This window comes from Gobio gobio (genome assembly GCF_949357685.1).
Source record: "Gobio gobio genome assembly, chromosome: 4".
Lineage (NCBI taxonomy): Eukaryota > Metazoa > Chordata > Actinopteri > Cypriniformes > Gobionidae > Gobio > Gobio gobio.
Window position 1 is genome coordinate 66,277,681 of NC_137100.1, and position 16,459 is coordinate 66,294,139.

At 39.0% G+C, this 16,459-nt stretch overlaps 1 protein-coding gene across 1 annotated transcript; it reads right to left on the reverse strand.

The window, feature by feature from the left end:
- Positions 1 to 10,776: 10,776 nt before the first annotated feature.
- On the reverse strand, positions 10,777 to 11,730 carry LOC307125255 (myosin light polypeptide 6). The gene has a single exon (XM_079814989.1). The coding sequence runs from the start codon at positions 11,653 to 11,655 to the stop codon at positions 11,044 to 11,046; it is 612 nt and encodes a 203-aa protein (XP_079671115.1). The 5' UTR covers positions 11,656 to 11,730; the 3' UTR covers positions 10,777 to 11,043.
- Positions 11,731 to 16,459: the final 4,729 nt, after the last annotated feature.

Below are 16,459 nucleotides of genomic sequence, written 5' to 3' on the forward strand. Positions count from 1 at the left end.
AACTATGTTATAATGCATTATAACTATACATAAATAATTGTAACCAAAGTTAAAATGCATTATAATAACATCTGAAAGTGTTTGTTTGTCTTGTGTTTTAAGGCACCACTAAAGGCGTGACCTAAGTATGATAATGTATTATAACTGAGGTTACAATTATTCATGAGGACATACAATGCATTACAGGGAATAATAAAGGCATTGAAAATACTTTTATAATGCATTATATTTAAAGTGTTAGCCACGTTTTTAATTAATTGTAATCATCAGTGGTGCCCATAAAAACACAGATAGTGTACCAATGCAAACACGATCTAGAGCTGGACTCTCATTTATCTTTTTTTAATATTCAGTCCATTCACAGATTATCTTTCATCTTAGCTTTCAGATCTCATTTGCACTTCCAAATCTAAACTTTGCAAGATGTGTTTGGTACAAATATTGTTCTGTCACTCCAAATGAAAAAGCTAAATTATTAGTTAAATAAAAAATAAAAAATATTCCTCATGCGCATATTGTGTGCATATTATAGTTATTATAATAACTGGGTAATAACTAGGTACTAACCCTGGACTTACCCTAAATCTAACCTTAACCCATGTAGTTACATTATATGACCAGTATTTTCTTGGGGATGTTACACTATAAGTGCACATACTGTAAAATAATAGTATTTTAATGCAGTAATTATGCTTTATAATGCATTGTATGGTCTAATGAATAAGTATAACCACAGTCATAATGCATTATAATACTTGTATATTCATTAAACACACCTTTAGAAAGTATAATGCATTAAAACACACAACAAACAACCAGTTTCAGAATCTACACATACCGTAGTATAATGCAGTTTAACTTTGGTTACAGTTATTTATAAAAAGATACATTATACATAAAGGCTTTAAGTAAAGTGTTACCAAAAAGGAAATGTTCCTCACAGCCCTCACTGGGGGTGGTACCCTTTTAAAAGGTACTAGTACACACACTTGAGGTACTAATATGCTCCTGTCAGGGGTCAATGAGTTAAAGGTGCAGCTTTTGAACGGGTGGAACCCCAGTGACAGCTTTTGTACCTTTTATTTTTGAGAGCGTATAATTTCAAAAGGACGACAGATACAGAACTACACTCGAAAAAATGCTGGGTTACAAATAACCCAAGTTGGGTTGAAAATGGACTAAGCCAGCAATTGGGTTGTTTTAACCCAGCCATTGGGTTGTTTTAACCCAGCAATTGGGTTAAATGTTTGCTTAAAACAACCCAATCGCTGGGTTAGTCCATTTTCAACCCAACTTGGGTTATTTTTAACCCAGCATTTTTTCAGAGTGTACTTTTATGGTCCTTATTTGTGTCAACTGATTCTTTGGAATTATTTGTTTCGTATTCCACGGAAGAAAGTGGGATTTTTGTTTCTTTTTGGGTGAACTACTCCTCTACTACTCTACCTCTTAAAGGGGACATATTATGGCCCTTTTCACAAGATGTAATATACATCTCTGGTGTCCCCAGAATGTGTCTGTGAAGTTTCAGCTTAAAATACCCCCAGATCATTTATTATAGCTGGTCAAATTTGTATGGGATTATTTTAGACTCAAAATGATTAATAAATGCACACACAATTATCCATAAACTTGACAAATGTTGCAGACATGTTTTACTATCCACAAACAAATGCTTTTTAACTTGTGTGTGCAAAATACACAATTACATGAATATGCAGCGATTTGTACAAATAGAGACATAGTTGTGAATACAAATCTTCCGATTTTGTATTAATGTACGTCAGAATAACGCATAGGCTACTTTGTATAGGCAAGCAGATTAAATCAGATTATGAACACAACATTGTTAATAACAACATTTTTCTCCAATAGAAAACCTATTAATATGCAATATAGCGCATGTTCAATAAAGTGTATAGCCTACTTTTAATATCACTGTTTTGAACAACATATAGGAAATCTGTTAGAAAGTCAAATGTAAAGGGCTCATCTGTTTTTATGTACATATAGGCTACTTCATAGCTACTCTCCTATTCTTTATTAGTGAGGTATATGCAGAATGTGTTCTTTTAATATCCCTGTCTGTAATGAAGCCACGTTAAGCGTGCAGGAAAATGCTTTAAACGTGTAATTATAAACACGTTGCGTTCATATTCTGGGCCTTTTTTTGCACATGCTTAATTAATAAGAGTTTGGTCTTGCATGGTCTTCTTAATGCATTTTTCACATTAAGCACTTTAGAATATTCCCAAGGAAACAATGTGAAACGTTGCACGTTTTAGGTTCATATTTCTTAATATATTAATGCATTAATGCATCCTGGGCTCATCATGTACATAGTAAACGTTTTCTCCTATAAAGTCTATTATAAAAGAAAGCACTTAATGTGGCTTCCTGCAGTAAAACGGTGATATTAAAAGTAGGTTAGACACTTTATTGAACATGCGCTATATTGGATATTAAGCATTTTATAATGGTTTTCCTTTGGGAGAAAAATGTTTTGATGAACAATGTTGTGATCATAACCTGATTTAATAGTAGCCTATGTGTTATTACTACCTGTTTAACGTTAGCCTACTGTTAAGCGTTTTCCTCGTCTTTATAACCAGGAAACATAAATCGTCTTATAAGCAGAATTATGCTCACGGTGCCGATGTCTGTTTTGGCAAAATGTGCCATTTTTGTGTGTGTCCCTTTAAATGCAAATGAGCTGCTGCTCACCGCCCCCTTCCAAAAGAGGGCGGATCCTTCACACGAGCTTTGGATACTCCGTCAACAACAAAACAGGCCAATCTCACTCAGACAAAATGTCAGAAATAAGCAGTTGTGGATCAGCCGTACATTTGAGCCGAAGTTGACTCAGATGAGAAACTCAGGAAGAGGTTGACGTTTCTGAATGCTTAGTTGATCATTTATGTAACGTTAGTCGTTGTGTAGTTACGTTGATTCAACTCATCGACTAGCATGTACCGTCATGTTAATCTATAAATTGTTGTATAGGTGCTCGTGTGGAAACGTAACACGTCCGACCCTCGTTGGTGAAGCAGTCATGGGTAAAATTATTTGAGGAAATGTATAACATTTTACCGACATTCTTCGGCACTTTTCCTTCATAAATGAACTTCACCCACGGTGTCCTCAGTGTCTCTGATGCTCTATGAGACTCGCATGTTCGCTGGTACATCACCAACAGAACATTTGTAATGTTTTTGGCGCAGACATCGTAATACTCGAGCCCTGGTACAGCGAGTAAACAGAAACGGCATCTCTGTGCTTCTCACTCAGGGGCGTGTCTATGCTAAAAGGGCCAATCATCAACAGTCATGGGCTTCCCTACTCTTATGTAGGGGGACATACACTTACCTAAAGGATTATTAGGAACACCTGTTCAATTTCTCATTAATGCAATTATCTAATCAGCCAATCATATGCAGTGGCTTCAATGCATTTAGGGGTGTGGTCCTGGTCAAGACAATCTCCTGAACTCCACACTGAACGTCAGAATGGGAAAAAAAGGTGATTTAAGCAATTTTGAGTGTGGCATGGTTGTTGCATGGTTGTTGCAATTTGCTCAGTTACTGGGATTTTCACGCACAAACATTTCTAGGGTTTACAAAGAATGGTGTGAAAAGGGAAAAACATCCAGTATGCGGCAGTCCTGTGGGAGAAAATGCCTTGTTGATGCTAGAGGTCAGAGGAGAATGGGCCGACTGATTCAAGCTGATAGAAGAGCAACTTTGACTGAAATAACCACTCGTTACAACCGAGGTCTGCAGCAAAGCATTTGTGAAGCCACAACACACACAACCTTGAGGCGGATGGGCTACAACAGCAGAAGACCCCACCGGGTACCACTCATCTCCACTACAAATAGGAAAAAGAGGCTACAATTTGCATGAGCTCACCAAAATTGGACAGTTGAAGACTGGAAAAATGTTGCCTGGTCTGATGAGTCTGGATTTCTGTTGAGACATTCAGATGGTAGAATCAGAATTTGGCGTAAACAGAATGAGAACATGGATCCATCATGCCTTGTTACCACTGTGCAGGCTGGTGGTGGTGGTGTAATGGTGTGGGGGATGTTTTCTTGGCACACTTTAGGCCCCTTAGTGCCAATTGGGCATCGTTTAAATGCCACGGCCTACCTGAGCATTGTTTCTGACCATGTCCATCCCTTTATGAGCACCATGTCCCCATCCTCTGATGGCTACTTCCAGCAGGATAATGCACCATCACAAAGCTCCAATCATTTCAAATTGGTTTCTTGAACATGACAATGAGTTCACTGTACTAAAATGGCCCCCACAGTCACCAGATCTCAACCCAATAGAGCATCTTTGGGATGTGGTGGAACGGGAGCTTCGTGCCCTGGATGTGCATCCCACAAATCTCCATCAACTGCAGATGCTCTCCTATCAATATGGGCCAACATTTCTAAAGAATGCTTTCAGCACCTTGTTGAATCAATGCCACATAGAATTAAGGCAGTTCTGAAGGCGAAAGGGGGTCAAACACAGTATTAGTGTGTGTTCCTAATAATCCTTAAGGTGAATGTATGAGAGATTGATAATGATTGATGGGGACTATAAAAAAGTATTGAGTGGATTTTTACCATTATAGGCTGGTTGTTTACTCACACAACTGTGTTCAAACACCTTATAAAAGTTAATTTTGCATAATCTATCCCCTTTAAACCTCTGCATCCACCGCAACAGTGTCATGTGGATTCAATGCATACCAGATATGGGCCGTCTGGGTAATTAATTGAGTCTGCATCCCATCTTGTTACATATAAATGAGCACCGTTTCACCAACCCCATTTAAAACAACCCGGAATGAGTCTGATTCAAACTGGGATATGCATCACAGGAGCATGGCGTCCTGTCGAGCAGCCCCGGTGAAGCGCGGAAGTCTCTCACACCACCACCCTGTGCGTTCGGAGATGTGAAACCCGTGTTTATGGTCTGCCACAGAGGTCGGAGATCACAGGCGGGAGACCTGGGGCAGCTGTCAGCCTGATGACAGGAGGATGGTGTTTAAAGATCACCCCCTGTCCCTCTCCTGCGCTTTTTGGCCAGCCTTTAATGTGCTCTCTCTCTACGCCACCCTCCCTACATCCCACAGATAGCGGCATTTCCTAAGCACACGGCTGGCTCTCCTGAGCCGAGATTACATAGCCCACATTCCCATTGAAGCACGGACACAGTCCTTGTGCCAGGCCTTCGTATGGAGAGAAGCTCCATACCTCATCAAAGTGAAATCCCAAGGTGTCTTCAAAAGCAGCCCAGAATCTGCAGGCTGTGTGGGGAAAGGTCACAGATTCAGAAGTGCAGGATTGCTGAATGAGTTATGTTCGGCAAGACTGCTTCCATATCAGAGCTAAATGTGATTCATAATGGAGGTGAATCAAAACTTCATTAAGAACGTGTCATTGTACTAATAGCACAGAGACTCGTTTTAATACGTGATTATTAATTGAACATTCTCAGAGCACATTTTTCCTCCAGTTGGAGACTTTCGATACGTCAAGACCAGACGTGTAGTGGTTCGGGGCAGTGGAAACAAACGTTGTGTTACCTCATTACCATGCAACCACCGAATTGCATTAAAATTGGCGCTTTGAGCAATAGTTTGCACATAATTAACAGTCACTTTCTCTTTGAAACACTGTATTGAGCATGTCAATTACATCAAATAATGTTGGTTCTCGTGTGCCATTGATATCAAAGCTGGTCTGGTACATCTTGTTCATTTGTGCGAACAAGAATGAGAATTTCTAAAGAAGGGATGCTTTACAATGAGCAAAAAATCAATTTCCATCAATTCCTCACACTTGGAATATACAGTAGTATAACCATCCGGTGCTCTTTGAGTGTCGGTCAAAAATGTTAAATGAATTTCAATTAAATTAATGTACTATATTTTAGTTTGATACTATTTTTGAATTCATATTTTGTATTTTGAGGGGATTTTATGGTACTTAATTATATTTATGCAGTACTCTCATAAAAAATGCTGGGTTAAAAATAACCCAAGTTGGGTTGAAAATTGACTAACCCAGCAATTGGGTTGTTTTAACCCAGCGGTTGGGTTAAATGTTTGCTTAAAACAACCCAATCGCTGGGTTAGTCCATTTTCAACCCAACTTGGGTTATTTTTAACCCAGCATTTTTTAGAGTGTAGTTATAATCCATTTATTGACTTTTTGAGCATAGATCTGAAAATGAAATCCCCAACTTAAAGGGTCATGAAACCCTAAACCAAATTTTGATATTCTCGGTATTATCAACTGGCCAGAATTTTGAGACCGCAGTAGACGTGATGGAGTATAATATGTAAAGAGCTCGCTCAAGTACTGGGGAGCTAAACCATTTAGTGCTTTGTAAGTAATAAGCAAGATTTAAAAATGTATGCGATGTTTAATAGGCAGCCAGTGCAGTGTTGACAGAACTGGGCTAATATGGTCATACTTCATGGTTCTAGTAATAACTGGAGCTGCTGCGTTTTGGACCAGCTGGAGTTTGTTTATTAAGCGAGCAGGGCAACCACCCAGTAGAGCATTACAATAATCTAACCTTGAGCTCATGAACGCATGAAATAACTGTTCAGCATTTTGCATTGAGAGCATGTGCCGAAATTTAGATATATTTAAACTTTAAGGGTCATAAAACCCTAAACCAAATTTTATGAGATTTTAACAGAAGTATGTGTGTTGAACATCGATGTCTGTTAGTTTTGAATGTGGGAGAAAACTAATTCATTTTAAACCTTTTTGCTCTATTTTCTACCTCCTGGTTTAAATTTGTCTTCATGTCAACGTCATTCGTTTCTCGTACTATAGTACGGCGATGACTCATCGGTGTCTCATAATTATTCATGAGACTGCGTGTCTTTATCCTATGAGAAGATGCGTCGCTTTCAAATGGTACAATATCATGATTTTGCTCATTTTGGTATTTGCTGCTGTCCCGAAGTTCACCACTAGGTGGCAGTGCGCTACCCAAACTGACGCGAAACCACCAAATGTGGCAACATAGAACAAAATGAATACAGGAGTTGAATCTCACTCAACACGCCCAACACTATTTAATAAAGAAAGGAGTAGAAGTGAAATTTGAAATTACTTTGCTTATAAAACAGCAGAAGAACCATCAAACCTTGCCAAGCATCGGTCACTTGCCATACCAGTCTTGTACAAGACATTAAGAGATCGACAGGTGAGTGCATCTAATTTAGACATTTATTTTCTTTTTCTATTTTCTTCAACGCATATACATAAGATTGTATCAATTAAATATAACGAAATCTCCAGCGTTCGATTTCAACCAACGTTTAGATTTCATAATATTTGACATAACCAACTGTGTTTATGTGACTACTCACTAAAGATGGCCTTTTTTTTTTTTTTACATAATTTTGTGTGTATTTGACTAAGGAAAAACAACTTAATTTAGAATGCGCGAGCTCTTTGGGCTTGTGTGTGATTTGTTGGTATGAGCGCAAAGAAAACTTGAATGCTCGACGCGAATGACGCAAATAGTTTCGAGTTTACTCGCTTTATTCGGCGAGTAATGGGAGGGGTTTCTGCCAGGCAAATTTGTTCCCTGGCAAATCGTTTAGGCTGAGGGCAAAGTGAAGTTTCATTACTTTTTTATTTTTAGGCTATTTAACTTTACGTTACCGTTGTAGCGACTAGCGCTGACTTTGAATGTTTGACTGAATTGTTTGCTTTATTTCATGCATAGCTTCTTATGCCTTTTACTTATACTTTTGTATTATTGATCATACATAAACTTGCATTTAACAAAAAGAGATCATGTCTCTTTAATTTCATGTCATTTAATGTTATCACAGTGATAATCAAATGCACACTTGTCTGAACCAGATATTAATATATGATTAATATAAACCAGATTTTCTCCTCATTGTTGTCACTACTAGAGCAAGCTCCTGATTGGTTAACGCGGCTCAAATATCCGGCAAAGTTCAGATTTTTTAATTCGGGCTGTTCGTGCGAATCACGCGTCAAACACTCAATTCGCACCGCATCATTTGCGCCGCCTTATTCGCGCGGAATGTCTATTCGCATCTTTGCATTGACTTAACATGTAAATCATTCGCGTCCGGTGTGAACGCGGTGTGAATGCTATAAAATCGCTTGCATTTTCAAATTGGCGAGGTTTAAAAAGACATGGGCAAGTGATTTCCGTCAGCTCTCCCGAAACGACAGCAAAAGTGTCGAATCTGAGCGCACAGATTGCTTTTATAGTGCAGGTGCGATCTTTTGAAGCCAGAAGCAATTTGCAAATTTTGGGAGCTAGAGAAGGGAGACGCGCAGTATTGCTGAAATTTCTTCTCACAAGAAAGTTTACAAATGCCTGATTTGATGTGATAATCTTTGTTGATTAATTTAATAATAAACATTTGACGTCATTTCCCGCTTAATAAACCCCACACTTGTGAAAGTGAGTAAAAATATGCGCAATACCCGCGCCAAAATTTAGACCCTGTATGGTATCGATTTAATATCGGTACTTCGGTATTAGATTGTGGTACCGTACCGAAGCCAAAATTGTGGTATAGAGCCATCCCTTCTGGCGCTTCAAACAGTGAGATCGCACACAGTAAGTGAGAGATGCATTAATGGATCAAAACGAGTGTTTTTTCCGCTTTGTATGAGTTTCTGCGCTACCTACGCTCTCTTCAATAGATCCTGAGTCTTCACACGAACACGATTCATCCACACTGTGAGTGTAATCGCTCTTTACGGCCATTTAACGACCAAACGGCTTATAAAAACTCCAAAAAATAAGCCTCAAAAGTTATCAAAATTACGCAACAGTGTGTTCAGATGAATTTTCGATGCAGAATTCTGTGCATTTAATTGTCCATTGAGTTATAGGTGTCACAGGAAATGTATGTATTTGTGTAACGGTGAGCTTCCATGTGTATATTGTGTTGCGTGTAACTCAATGGTCCTTTGCAGCGTACATTTGTGGGAAGCTTTGATGCTTTTAATGAGAGCGAAATAAAATGGTCTGAAGCCGTTGATGTGCGGTCAGTCTCCCCTCGTCCCCCTCCCCTCCGCCGCTAAACCACGCCCACTTTTACAGCATTTTCAAAACTGTGGTGAGAACTGACGGCTGCTGAAACAGGGGGTTTCATGACCCTTTAACCCCTTAAGCCCTGAAGGCATTCTTAGAATTGTTTTGTCTTGAGTGACATACACAACTTTAAAGACTTGTAACTCCAAAACTATAGCAAGGAGAGTCAACAAGTATGGATCATTTGTTAGAGCACTAGAAAATATACAATTGTATTACATTTGGGCAATCTAATGCTGAGAAACTGCTGAAAAAGCACAAAAATATTATTTATTTTTTAAAACTTTTACATATCTTTCTTATTTGACATGCAATAACTCAGGACGGAAGTAAGGTAGCAGGGAAATTATCATTGGTGATGTTCCCCAATATGTGGTCTGCATCTGGATCTTGTGGTGATAGCATAACGTAATCAAAAGTTACAGCATTTGGAACAAAGGTAGCCTTTTTTGTTCAGGTCTTGACACCCGTAAGGTATTTTTATCATTTTATGACGGAGGCATTTTATCAAAAATGCATTGAAAAGCTGAGATTCTAAGCTTTGAAATGATACCTACTTTGTGTTATTACATTCAGCTTAGTAATTTGATTATGATTTTTTTTTTTTCACTGGGGGGTTAAACTGTCATAAATCTTGCATGTTTTAAAGCACAGACTTAAAGGGATAGTTGAACAGAACACAAATTAAGATTTTTAACTCCAACCGTTGCAGTGTGATGGTCGTATAATGCATGTCAATGGGGATATTTTAGAGTATGAGAGCAATGAGAGTAAAAACACACAGACATAAGAATCTTTATTAAACCATGCGGCTCGTGGCGACACATGTCTTAAGACACGAAACGATTCAGTATTTATGTAATTTTTTTACCTCTTATCAGACTAATGTCATCTAGTATTCCCAGCGCCATAACTTCCAGCGAATAAGGTCAAAATACTGGCACGATCAAAGATATATATACGTAGATGCCTCATTCGACTGATCCGCGCAGGCACTGATGAGGAATCTATATATATATATCTATGATCATGCCGGTATTTTACATGTATTTTGACCTTAATCGCCGGAAGTGATGGCTCGGGGACGGGCTGATGCAGAGGCATAGAAAAAAATGAAATAAATGTTTTAATTATGGATATTTTTCTTACACAAACGCATCGATTCGATTCAGAAGGCCTTTATTAACACCCCAGAGCCGCGTGGAGCACTTATTTGACGGACAGATGCAGTTTTTATGGACTTCAAAAACAAAGCAACTATTACTGGCATTATAACACTTGGATTAGCCAGAACATTTTTAATATAACTCAGATTTTATTCGTCTGAAAGAAGAATGTCATATACACCTCGGATGACTTGAGGGAGAGTAAATCATGGGCTAATTTTCATTTTTGGGTGAACTAACCCTTTAAGGTTTTTGCACACCGAGTCCAGTTATGGACGTTTTTTCGTATTAGTCTTCCTAAAAATTAGCCATAGAATCCTTGCACACTGAGTCCGATGAGCATGAATCAATCCGTCTCGCAAACATTCGCGCAAAACAATACAAAATGGAGTCTTCAAGCTTGGAAAAAAAAAAGACAGAAGAGCTTGACAGCATCCAACCCCATTGTACAACATGCACTATGTAGACAATCTTGTGCCTTCTTCATAAAAAGAAAGTCCATGCCAATCTGTTTGTTTTTATTGTTTGCACATTCGACTCATGGGCAAATTGGACAAAATCTACAAAACATTCTCAGAAGCCAGAATGCATAGAAAAAAAAGTCTTTTTTTTTAAAATGCAGAATGTCAATGTGGTGTTTCACACCATATTATTCAAACAATGTGAGTGATACATTTCAGGGGAATAAAATTATAAATAGTCTTCTTATTTACCCACACTGACTATTTACCCACACCATCCATTCAGTTGGCGCCTAAAAAAAATCCAGTTCAACCCGACAGGATGTGTTTGACAAATGAAGAGTAATTGATGCAGCCGTTGGCGTCCTCTTGTCCGGCCATCAGTCGATCCACCTCGTCCTCAGTCATCCGCTCGCCCAGCGTGGCCAAGACGTGCCGCAGCTCGGCCCCCATGATGGTTCCGTTGCCCTCCTTGTCAAAAACTCTCAGTCCTTCCACAAAATCCTCAAAGTTGCCCTGATCCTTCGAGCGGGAGATATGCTGCAGCATCGGCAAGAAGGTCTCAAAGTCCACCATCTTGGAGTTCATTTCCTCTGCTCGGGGTTTTCCCAGGACCTTCAGCACATCTGCGTTGGTTGGGTTCTGGCCCAAAGCTCGCATCACGTCCCCGCACTGGGCGTACGTAATCTTCATCTCTCCTTTCGGCGTGCGGTCGAACAGCTGAAACGCCTCTTTGAACTCTTCGATCTGGTCCGCGGTGAACTCCAGCGTGATGGACTTGGGATCGAAAGCGGGTTCTACTGGGACTTCGGGCTCTGGCGGTGGAGCCGGTTTGGGGGCCGCTGGGGTCGGAGCGGCATCTTTCTTGGGTTCGGCCTTCTTGGGTTCTGGCTTCTTGGGCTCGACTTTCTTGGGAGCCATGATGCTGATGTGAAGAGTCTCCTGGATGAGCGGGGAGAGTCAGAAACAGCGACTGGATGGCAGGGAGCAGCTCAGGGCAGATTGTCTGTTAAAGCTTTTATATCATTTGACCCCAGGGAGGAGAGAAGGGCCTGACAAACAGGCCCTATAACACACTATAAAAGGAAGAAATCCAAAATAGACCTGGGCGTCAACAATGAGCTATTGTTCCCAGCTGCCACTGATAGTGCCAGAGAGACTCCTATCAAAGCCCTTCCCGCTGCTCCGGGTTTACACAGACTCAACTCATTCATGAGCAATGCTTGTATTAACAACAACCATCCGAGTCAGAATGTGTTCACACATGTCGTTCTCTTCTTCTGCAATCAAATCTAGGCTGTGTTTTTATTGTCACTTATAAAATGATTCGGTGATTAAGTAAATACTACACTAACGAATGTAATATCTACACTGTAAAAAAATACTGTGCCTGTTTTACTCAATAAAATTGAGGCAACTTTTTGCATCAGCTTTTTGAGTATTTTACACTCATTTTATTTGTGTTTATCCTATTAGACTTTGCATGTTTTCAACTTGGACTCTTAAGTAATGGCAACTCAATTTTATCAATTTAGAAAATTATAGTTTTAAGTTTATCCAACATAATCGTTTAAGTAAAGTTTACAAATGTCTCCTTGTAAGCCACACATTAAGCAAATTGAAGTATTTATCAATAATACAAACATTTCTCTTTATCATTGCATCTGTCTAACAGTTAAACAGTTCCATTAAACAGTTCATATTTAATGTCATTCTTACCTTTTTTAGTGTCGGCTGCCAACAGTGAAAATTCAGTCCTGTCACCCATCAAAATGGCGTCTGTCATGAACATTTGTGTTTTTGCAACAGCCAAATCCAATTGTTTAGTCGTTTAAATGAATTTGACTTAAAAAGTATCTCAAAAAGGCTATCTAAAATGCCAAACATTACTCAAGATAATACACACACCATTTAATTGTAAAAAAAACATGTGTTTCCTACAACGTTATATTAATTAAGTTACTCAAAATATTAAGTAAAGTACCATAAATAGATTTATTTGTTGAAAATGTAGATTTTTGTTTTGTTTTGTTTCAATTACAACCCCACAGAGTAATTTTTCCCAGTGTACATGAAAAAGTTACTAACTTCTATATTGGTACTCAATTCAAGCTTGTCGAAATTAAAGTGTAAATGGCAATGTTATAAAATTAAGTAAAACTACTTTTCTGATACTGGGATTCCCATCATGCACTGGGGTTTGAATAATTAATAAGGTTGATTTTTGGCTGTTTTGGCAATCAACATTAACCTTTGCGAGGTATGGCATTTCTCACGAGATTACAGCTGTAGTTGAATAGCTAATGACATCAACTGGACATTTTGTCAAATTTGTTTCCTTGTATGTGATTGGTTTAAGCCTTTTCTGTCGCTGCGAGAGGTAAAAAACGTTGTTTTTTCGCCACAGCACATTCGTGTTCGGTGTGGAAGCACTCATTACACAGCCAATCAAAAAATAAAACCATTGCATTAATTATTCGCGCGTACAGTGTGAAAGGACCTTTACTTAGTAATGTTGTCTTGTTTCTAGTCTAAATATCTAAAAATTCTTAAATCAAGATGCATTTACTAGATAAGTAAAATGACATAAGATATTTTTTTCTTGTTTTCTGAGTTTTTGCTTAAAACAAGCAAAATTATCTGAAAAGAAATAGAAAAGGCTTAAACCAATCACATATAAGGAAACAAAGTTGACGAAATGTCCAGTTGATGTCATTAGCTATTCAATCAACATTAACCTTTGCGAGGTATGGCATTTCTCACGAGATTACAGCTGTACAGATGCAGCTGTGTTTGCCCACTGTAGGCTACAGACAACGATAACATGAGTTAAAACTTGTCAATTTTTTTTTCTAAACCTAATTGTGTCCGCGACTATAGAAGGTGAATGTGTTTCCGTCAGTACGACTGTGGCTCTGAAATGTTTACATTGTGACTCAAGTGGAAACAGTTGCTCCGGATCGATCGGTTCCTGAAGTGTGTGTTTGATACTGACTCTGGAGGAGCTCCTCAAATTATCCCACAGACATTCGAAACTTTGATATCATACACATTTTGCACATCAACTTGGTGTGCATAAAGGAACATCCTGCACCTTTTTCAAAGAAAGAACACTGTTAAATGATGTTTCCTTGATTGCATGCATTTGTTGAGTAACGCGGACAGTGTGTGACCCGCCGCTGAGATAAAGAGCTGTTCACACACAGGCCACGTTCGTGCTTAGATTAGATCCGATCACGCTGCTTTCCGTCCTTTGAGCAAACACCTCGAGCAATCCAATATCTTTCAATATAAAAGCATGACGGAGTGCAGAGGGCAGATGGATGTCTGAGAGGCGTGTCGAAATCAGATTCATTGCTACAGATGTTTACGTATTCCTTGAAGGCACATTTCATTCGAAGCTTATGGATGAATATGACATCAAACGACACACGACATGAGAGCATGGAAATCCTTTCGGTGCATTTTCTCAAGAAATATGAGCATATTTAGAAAGATGGAGTATCGCATTTAAATGCCATATGCTCTATCATATGCATTACTGCAAAACCACATTAGAGGAGATCGGCTGGAAGAGCAGCACTGAATATTAAAGGGATGGTTCACCAGTTTTTTTTTTGGTATGCTGATGTTCTTTCCATAGAACACAAAAGGCACATTTTTGAAGAATCTTTAGACATTTTTCCCTCCCTAACAATGACAATTCATACTGACAAAAGTACCAAAAAGCACCTGTTAACTCTTTCACTGCCAGCGTTTTTTTTTAAAAGTTGCCTTTTTGGTAATTTTCACAAAAGTTACATGGCCCCCATAGTATTTTCGTGTATGAATATGCAATATGACAAAAGAAAGAACCCCTTTAACCCTGAAAGACCCAAATATAGAAAAGAAAATGTAAAAAAAAAATGTCCACCCTATACATGTAGTTGTAGGAGGCCTCTAATGCAGAAATATATGTTGTTGTTTTTTTACATTTTCGACATTTTAGTAAGTTTTTAGGGGAATATTGCAACGTTGGGTCTGTTGGGTTGCAGAACTTCAGTGATTCACTCGCTGTCTGAATAAATGTAGAGAACATCTAAGAGTTCATTTGCAGGGTGTAATGATTATATTAGTAGCATATGTATACACTAATAATCACACAATTTTAATAATTGGACAAGTCATATTTTTATGAAAAATAATTTATTATAAAAAATATATTTAGATTGTATTTACAAAACATGATGAACTGAATAAAAACTTTGGCATTTATGTGATTTAGCTTTGTTCATAGCCATATTCAGTTATGATAGTCCCAAAGGCAGTTCTTGTCCTCAGAGAAGCAGAGGTGGACAAAAAAGTCTAGCTTTTATCAACAATTGAATGTGGGTAAGTGTCATAAAAATAAAAAAAAACATTTAGAGAAAAACTGAGAAAATCGTGTTTTTGTCAAAGACATCGGGCCCTATTTTAACTATCTAAGCGCATGGCGCAGGTGCTCTTACGGCGTGTCCGAATCCACTTTTGCTAGTTTAACCACAGAAAAAATGATCTGCGCGTCCGGCCCATGGTCCAAAAGGGTTGTCCCTCGTCTCATGAGTCATGAGTGTATTTGGGTGTAATGTGCAATAAACCAAGCTAGCAGAAAACACTAGCATCGCACCTGGCGTCACATTGCAACGGGTGTATGATAGGGCCCTACGTCTGGATCAGATTCAGAATGATGATCAAAACACAGATGGAGTCGAGTCCTATAGCTACATTTCATTCAGTAACATTAGGCAGTTTTAATATATATAATGTTTAACCCTCGTGCATTGTTGGATTTCTGGTTACACTCGTTATGGTCCGGGTCAAATTGACCCTAATTGGATTCAATACAATTCCCCAAAAATCACACTATGAAAAAACACATACAATCAGGTACAAACAATTCACTTTTAATATCAATACTTTTCACACATTACAAAGAATAAATATCGGAATTTACGATTTATAAAAATACTTTTAACCATTTCTATTTTTATTTTTAAGAATGGCCCTTAGGACACTTGCCTTTATACATTTAGAACAATAATATCTTAGTCTAAACCTAAAGTTCCCTTTCAGTCGGTCACGTTCGACGTACGTCGGAACTGACCGACGAATTGGGATCTGTTTTCAGAGACCGACCTACTTCGAGTAATTAAAAACGAGCCAATAAACATTGGCATGCGATCACACATTCCACGCACCGCCCCGCGTTGCGGGTATAAATAAGGAAGTGGAAGTGCCGCATACCGCTTTCAACTTCGGAGCCGAGCATTTCAGCATTTCCTGGTGTTCCTACGAAGAGTTTTTTTTTTTTGAACGAGCGAGAAGAAAAGGTCTTACCTGTTCCGGTTCCAGTGTCGGTGTGACGGTGCCTTGCAGCGGTGGTCGCGAGCTCCGGAGAAGACAAACAGCTGTTTTCACAGCTCGCTGGGCGTTTTTTCCTTGAGTGCTCACAGCAGGCTTGCACCTTTGAACTGCTGTGAGCCGCGGCCATTTCCCCTGCGTGCCTCGGCACTGATGGAGCGGTTTTCTTCTCTTCTCTCACTAAAAGAGCAACACGGTTTGACCCTGCGTCTTTTTCAAGATGTCATTCAAACCGTGTGTTTCTGGATGCCGTCGGTTTCTGTCCCCAGTTGACGGACACGATCGCTGTCTCTCGTGTTTGGGCGTTCAGCACGCAGAGGCGGCTTTCGTGGATGAGTCATGTTCG

Excerpts from the sequence above, each read along its gene's own strand:
- LOC307125255 (XM_079814989.1), bottom strand. The coding sequence starts at position 11,655 with ATGGCTCCCAAGAAAGTCGAGCCCAAGAAGCCAGAACCCAAGAAGGCC.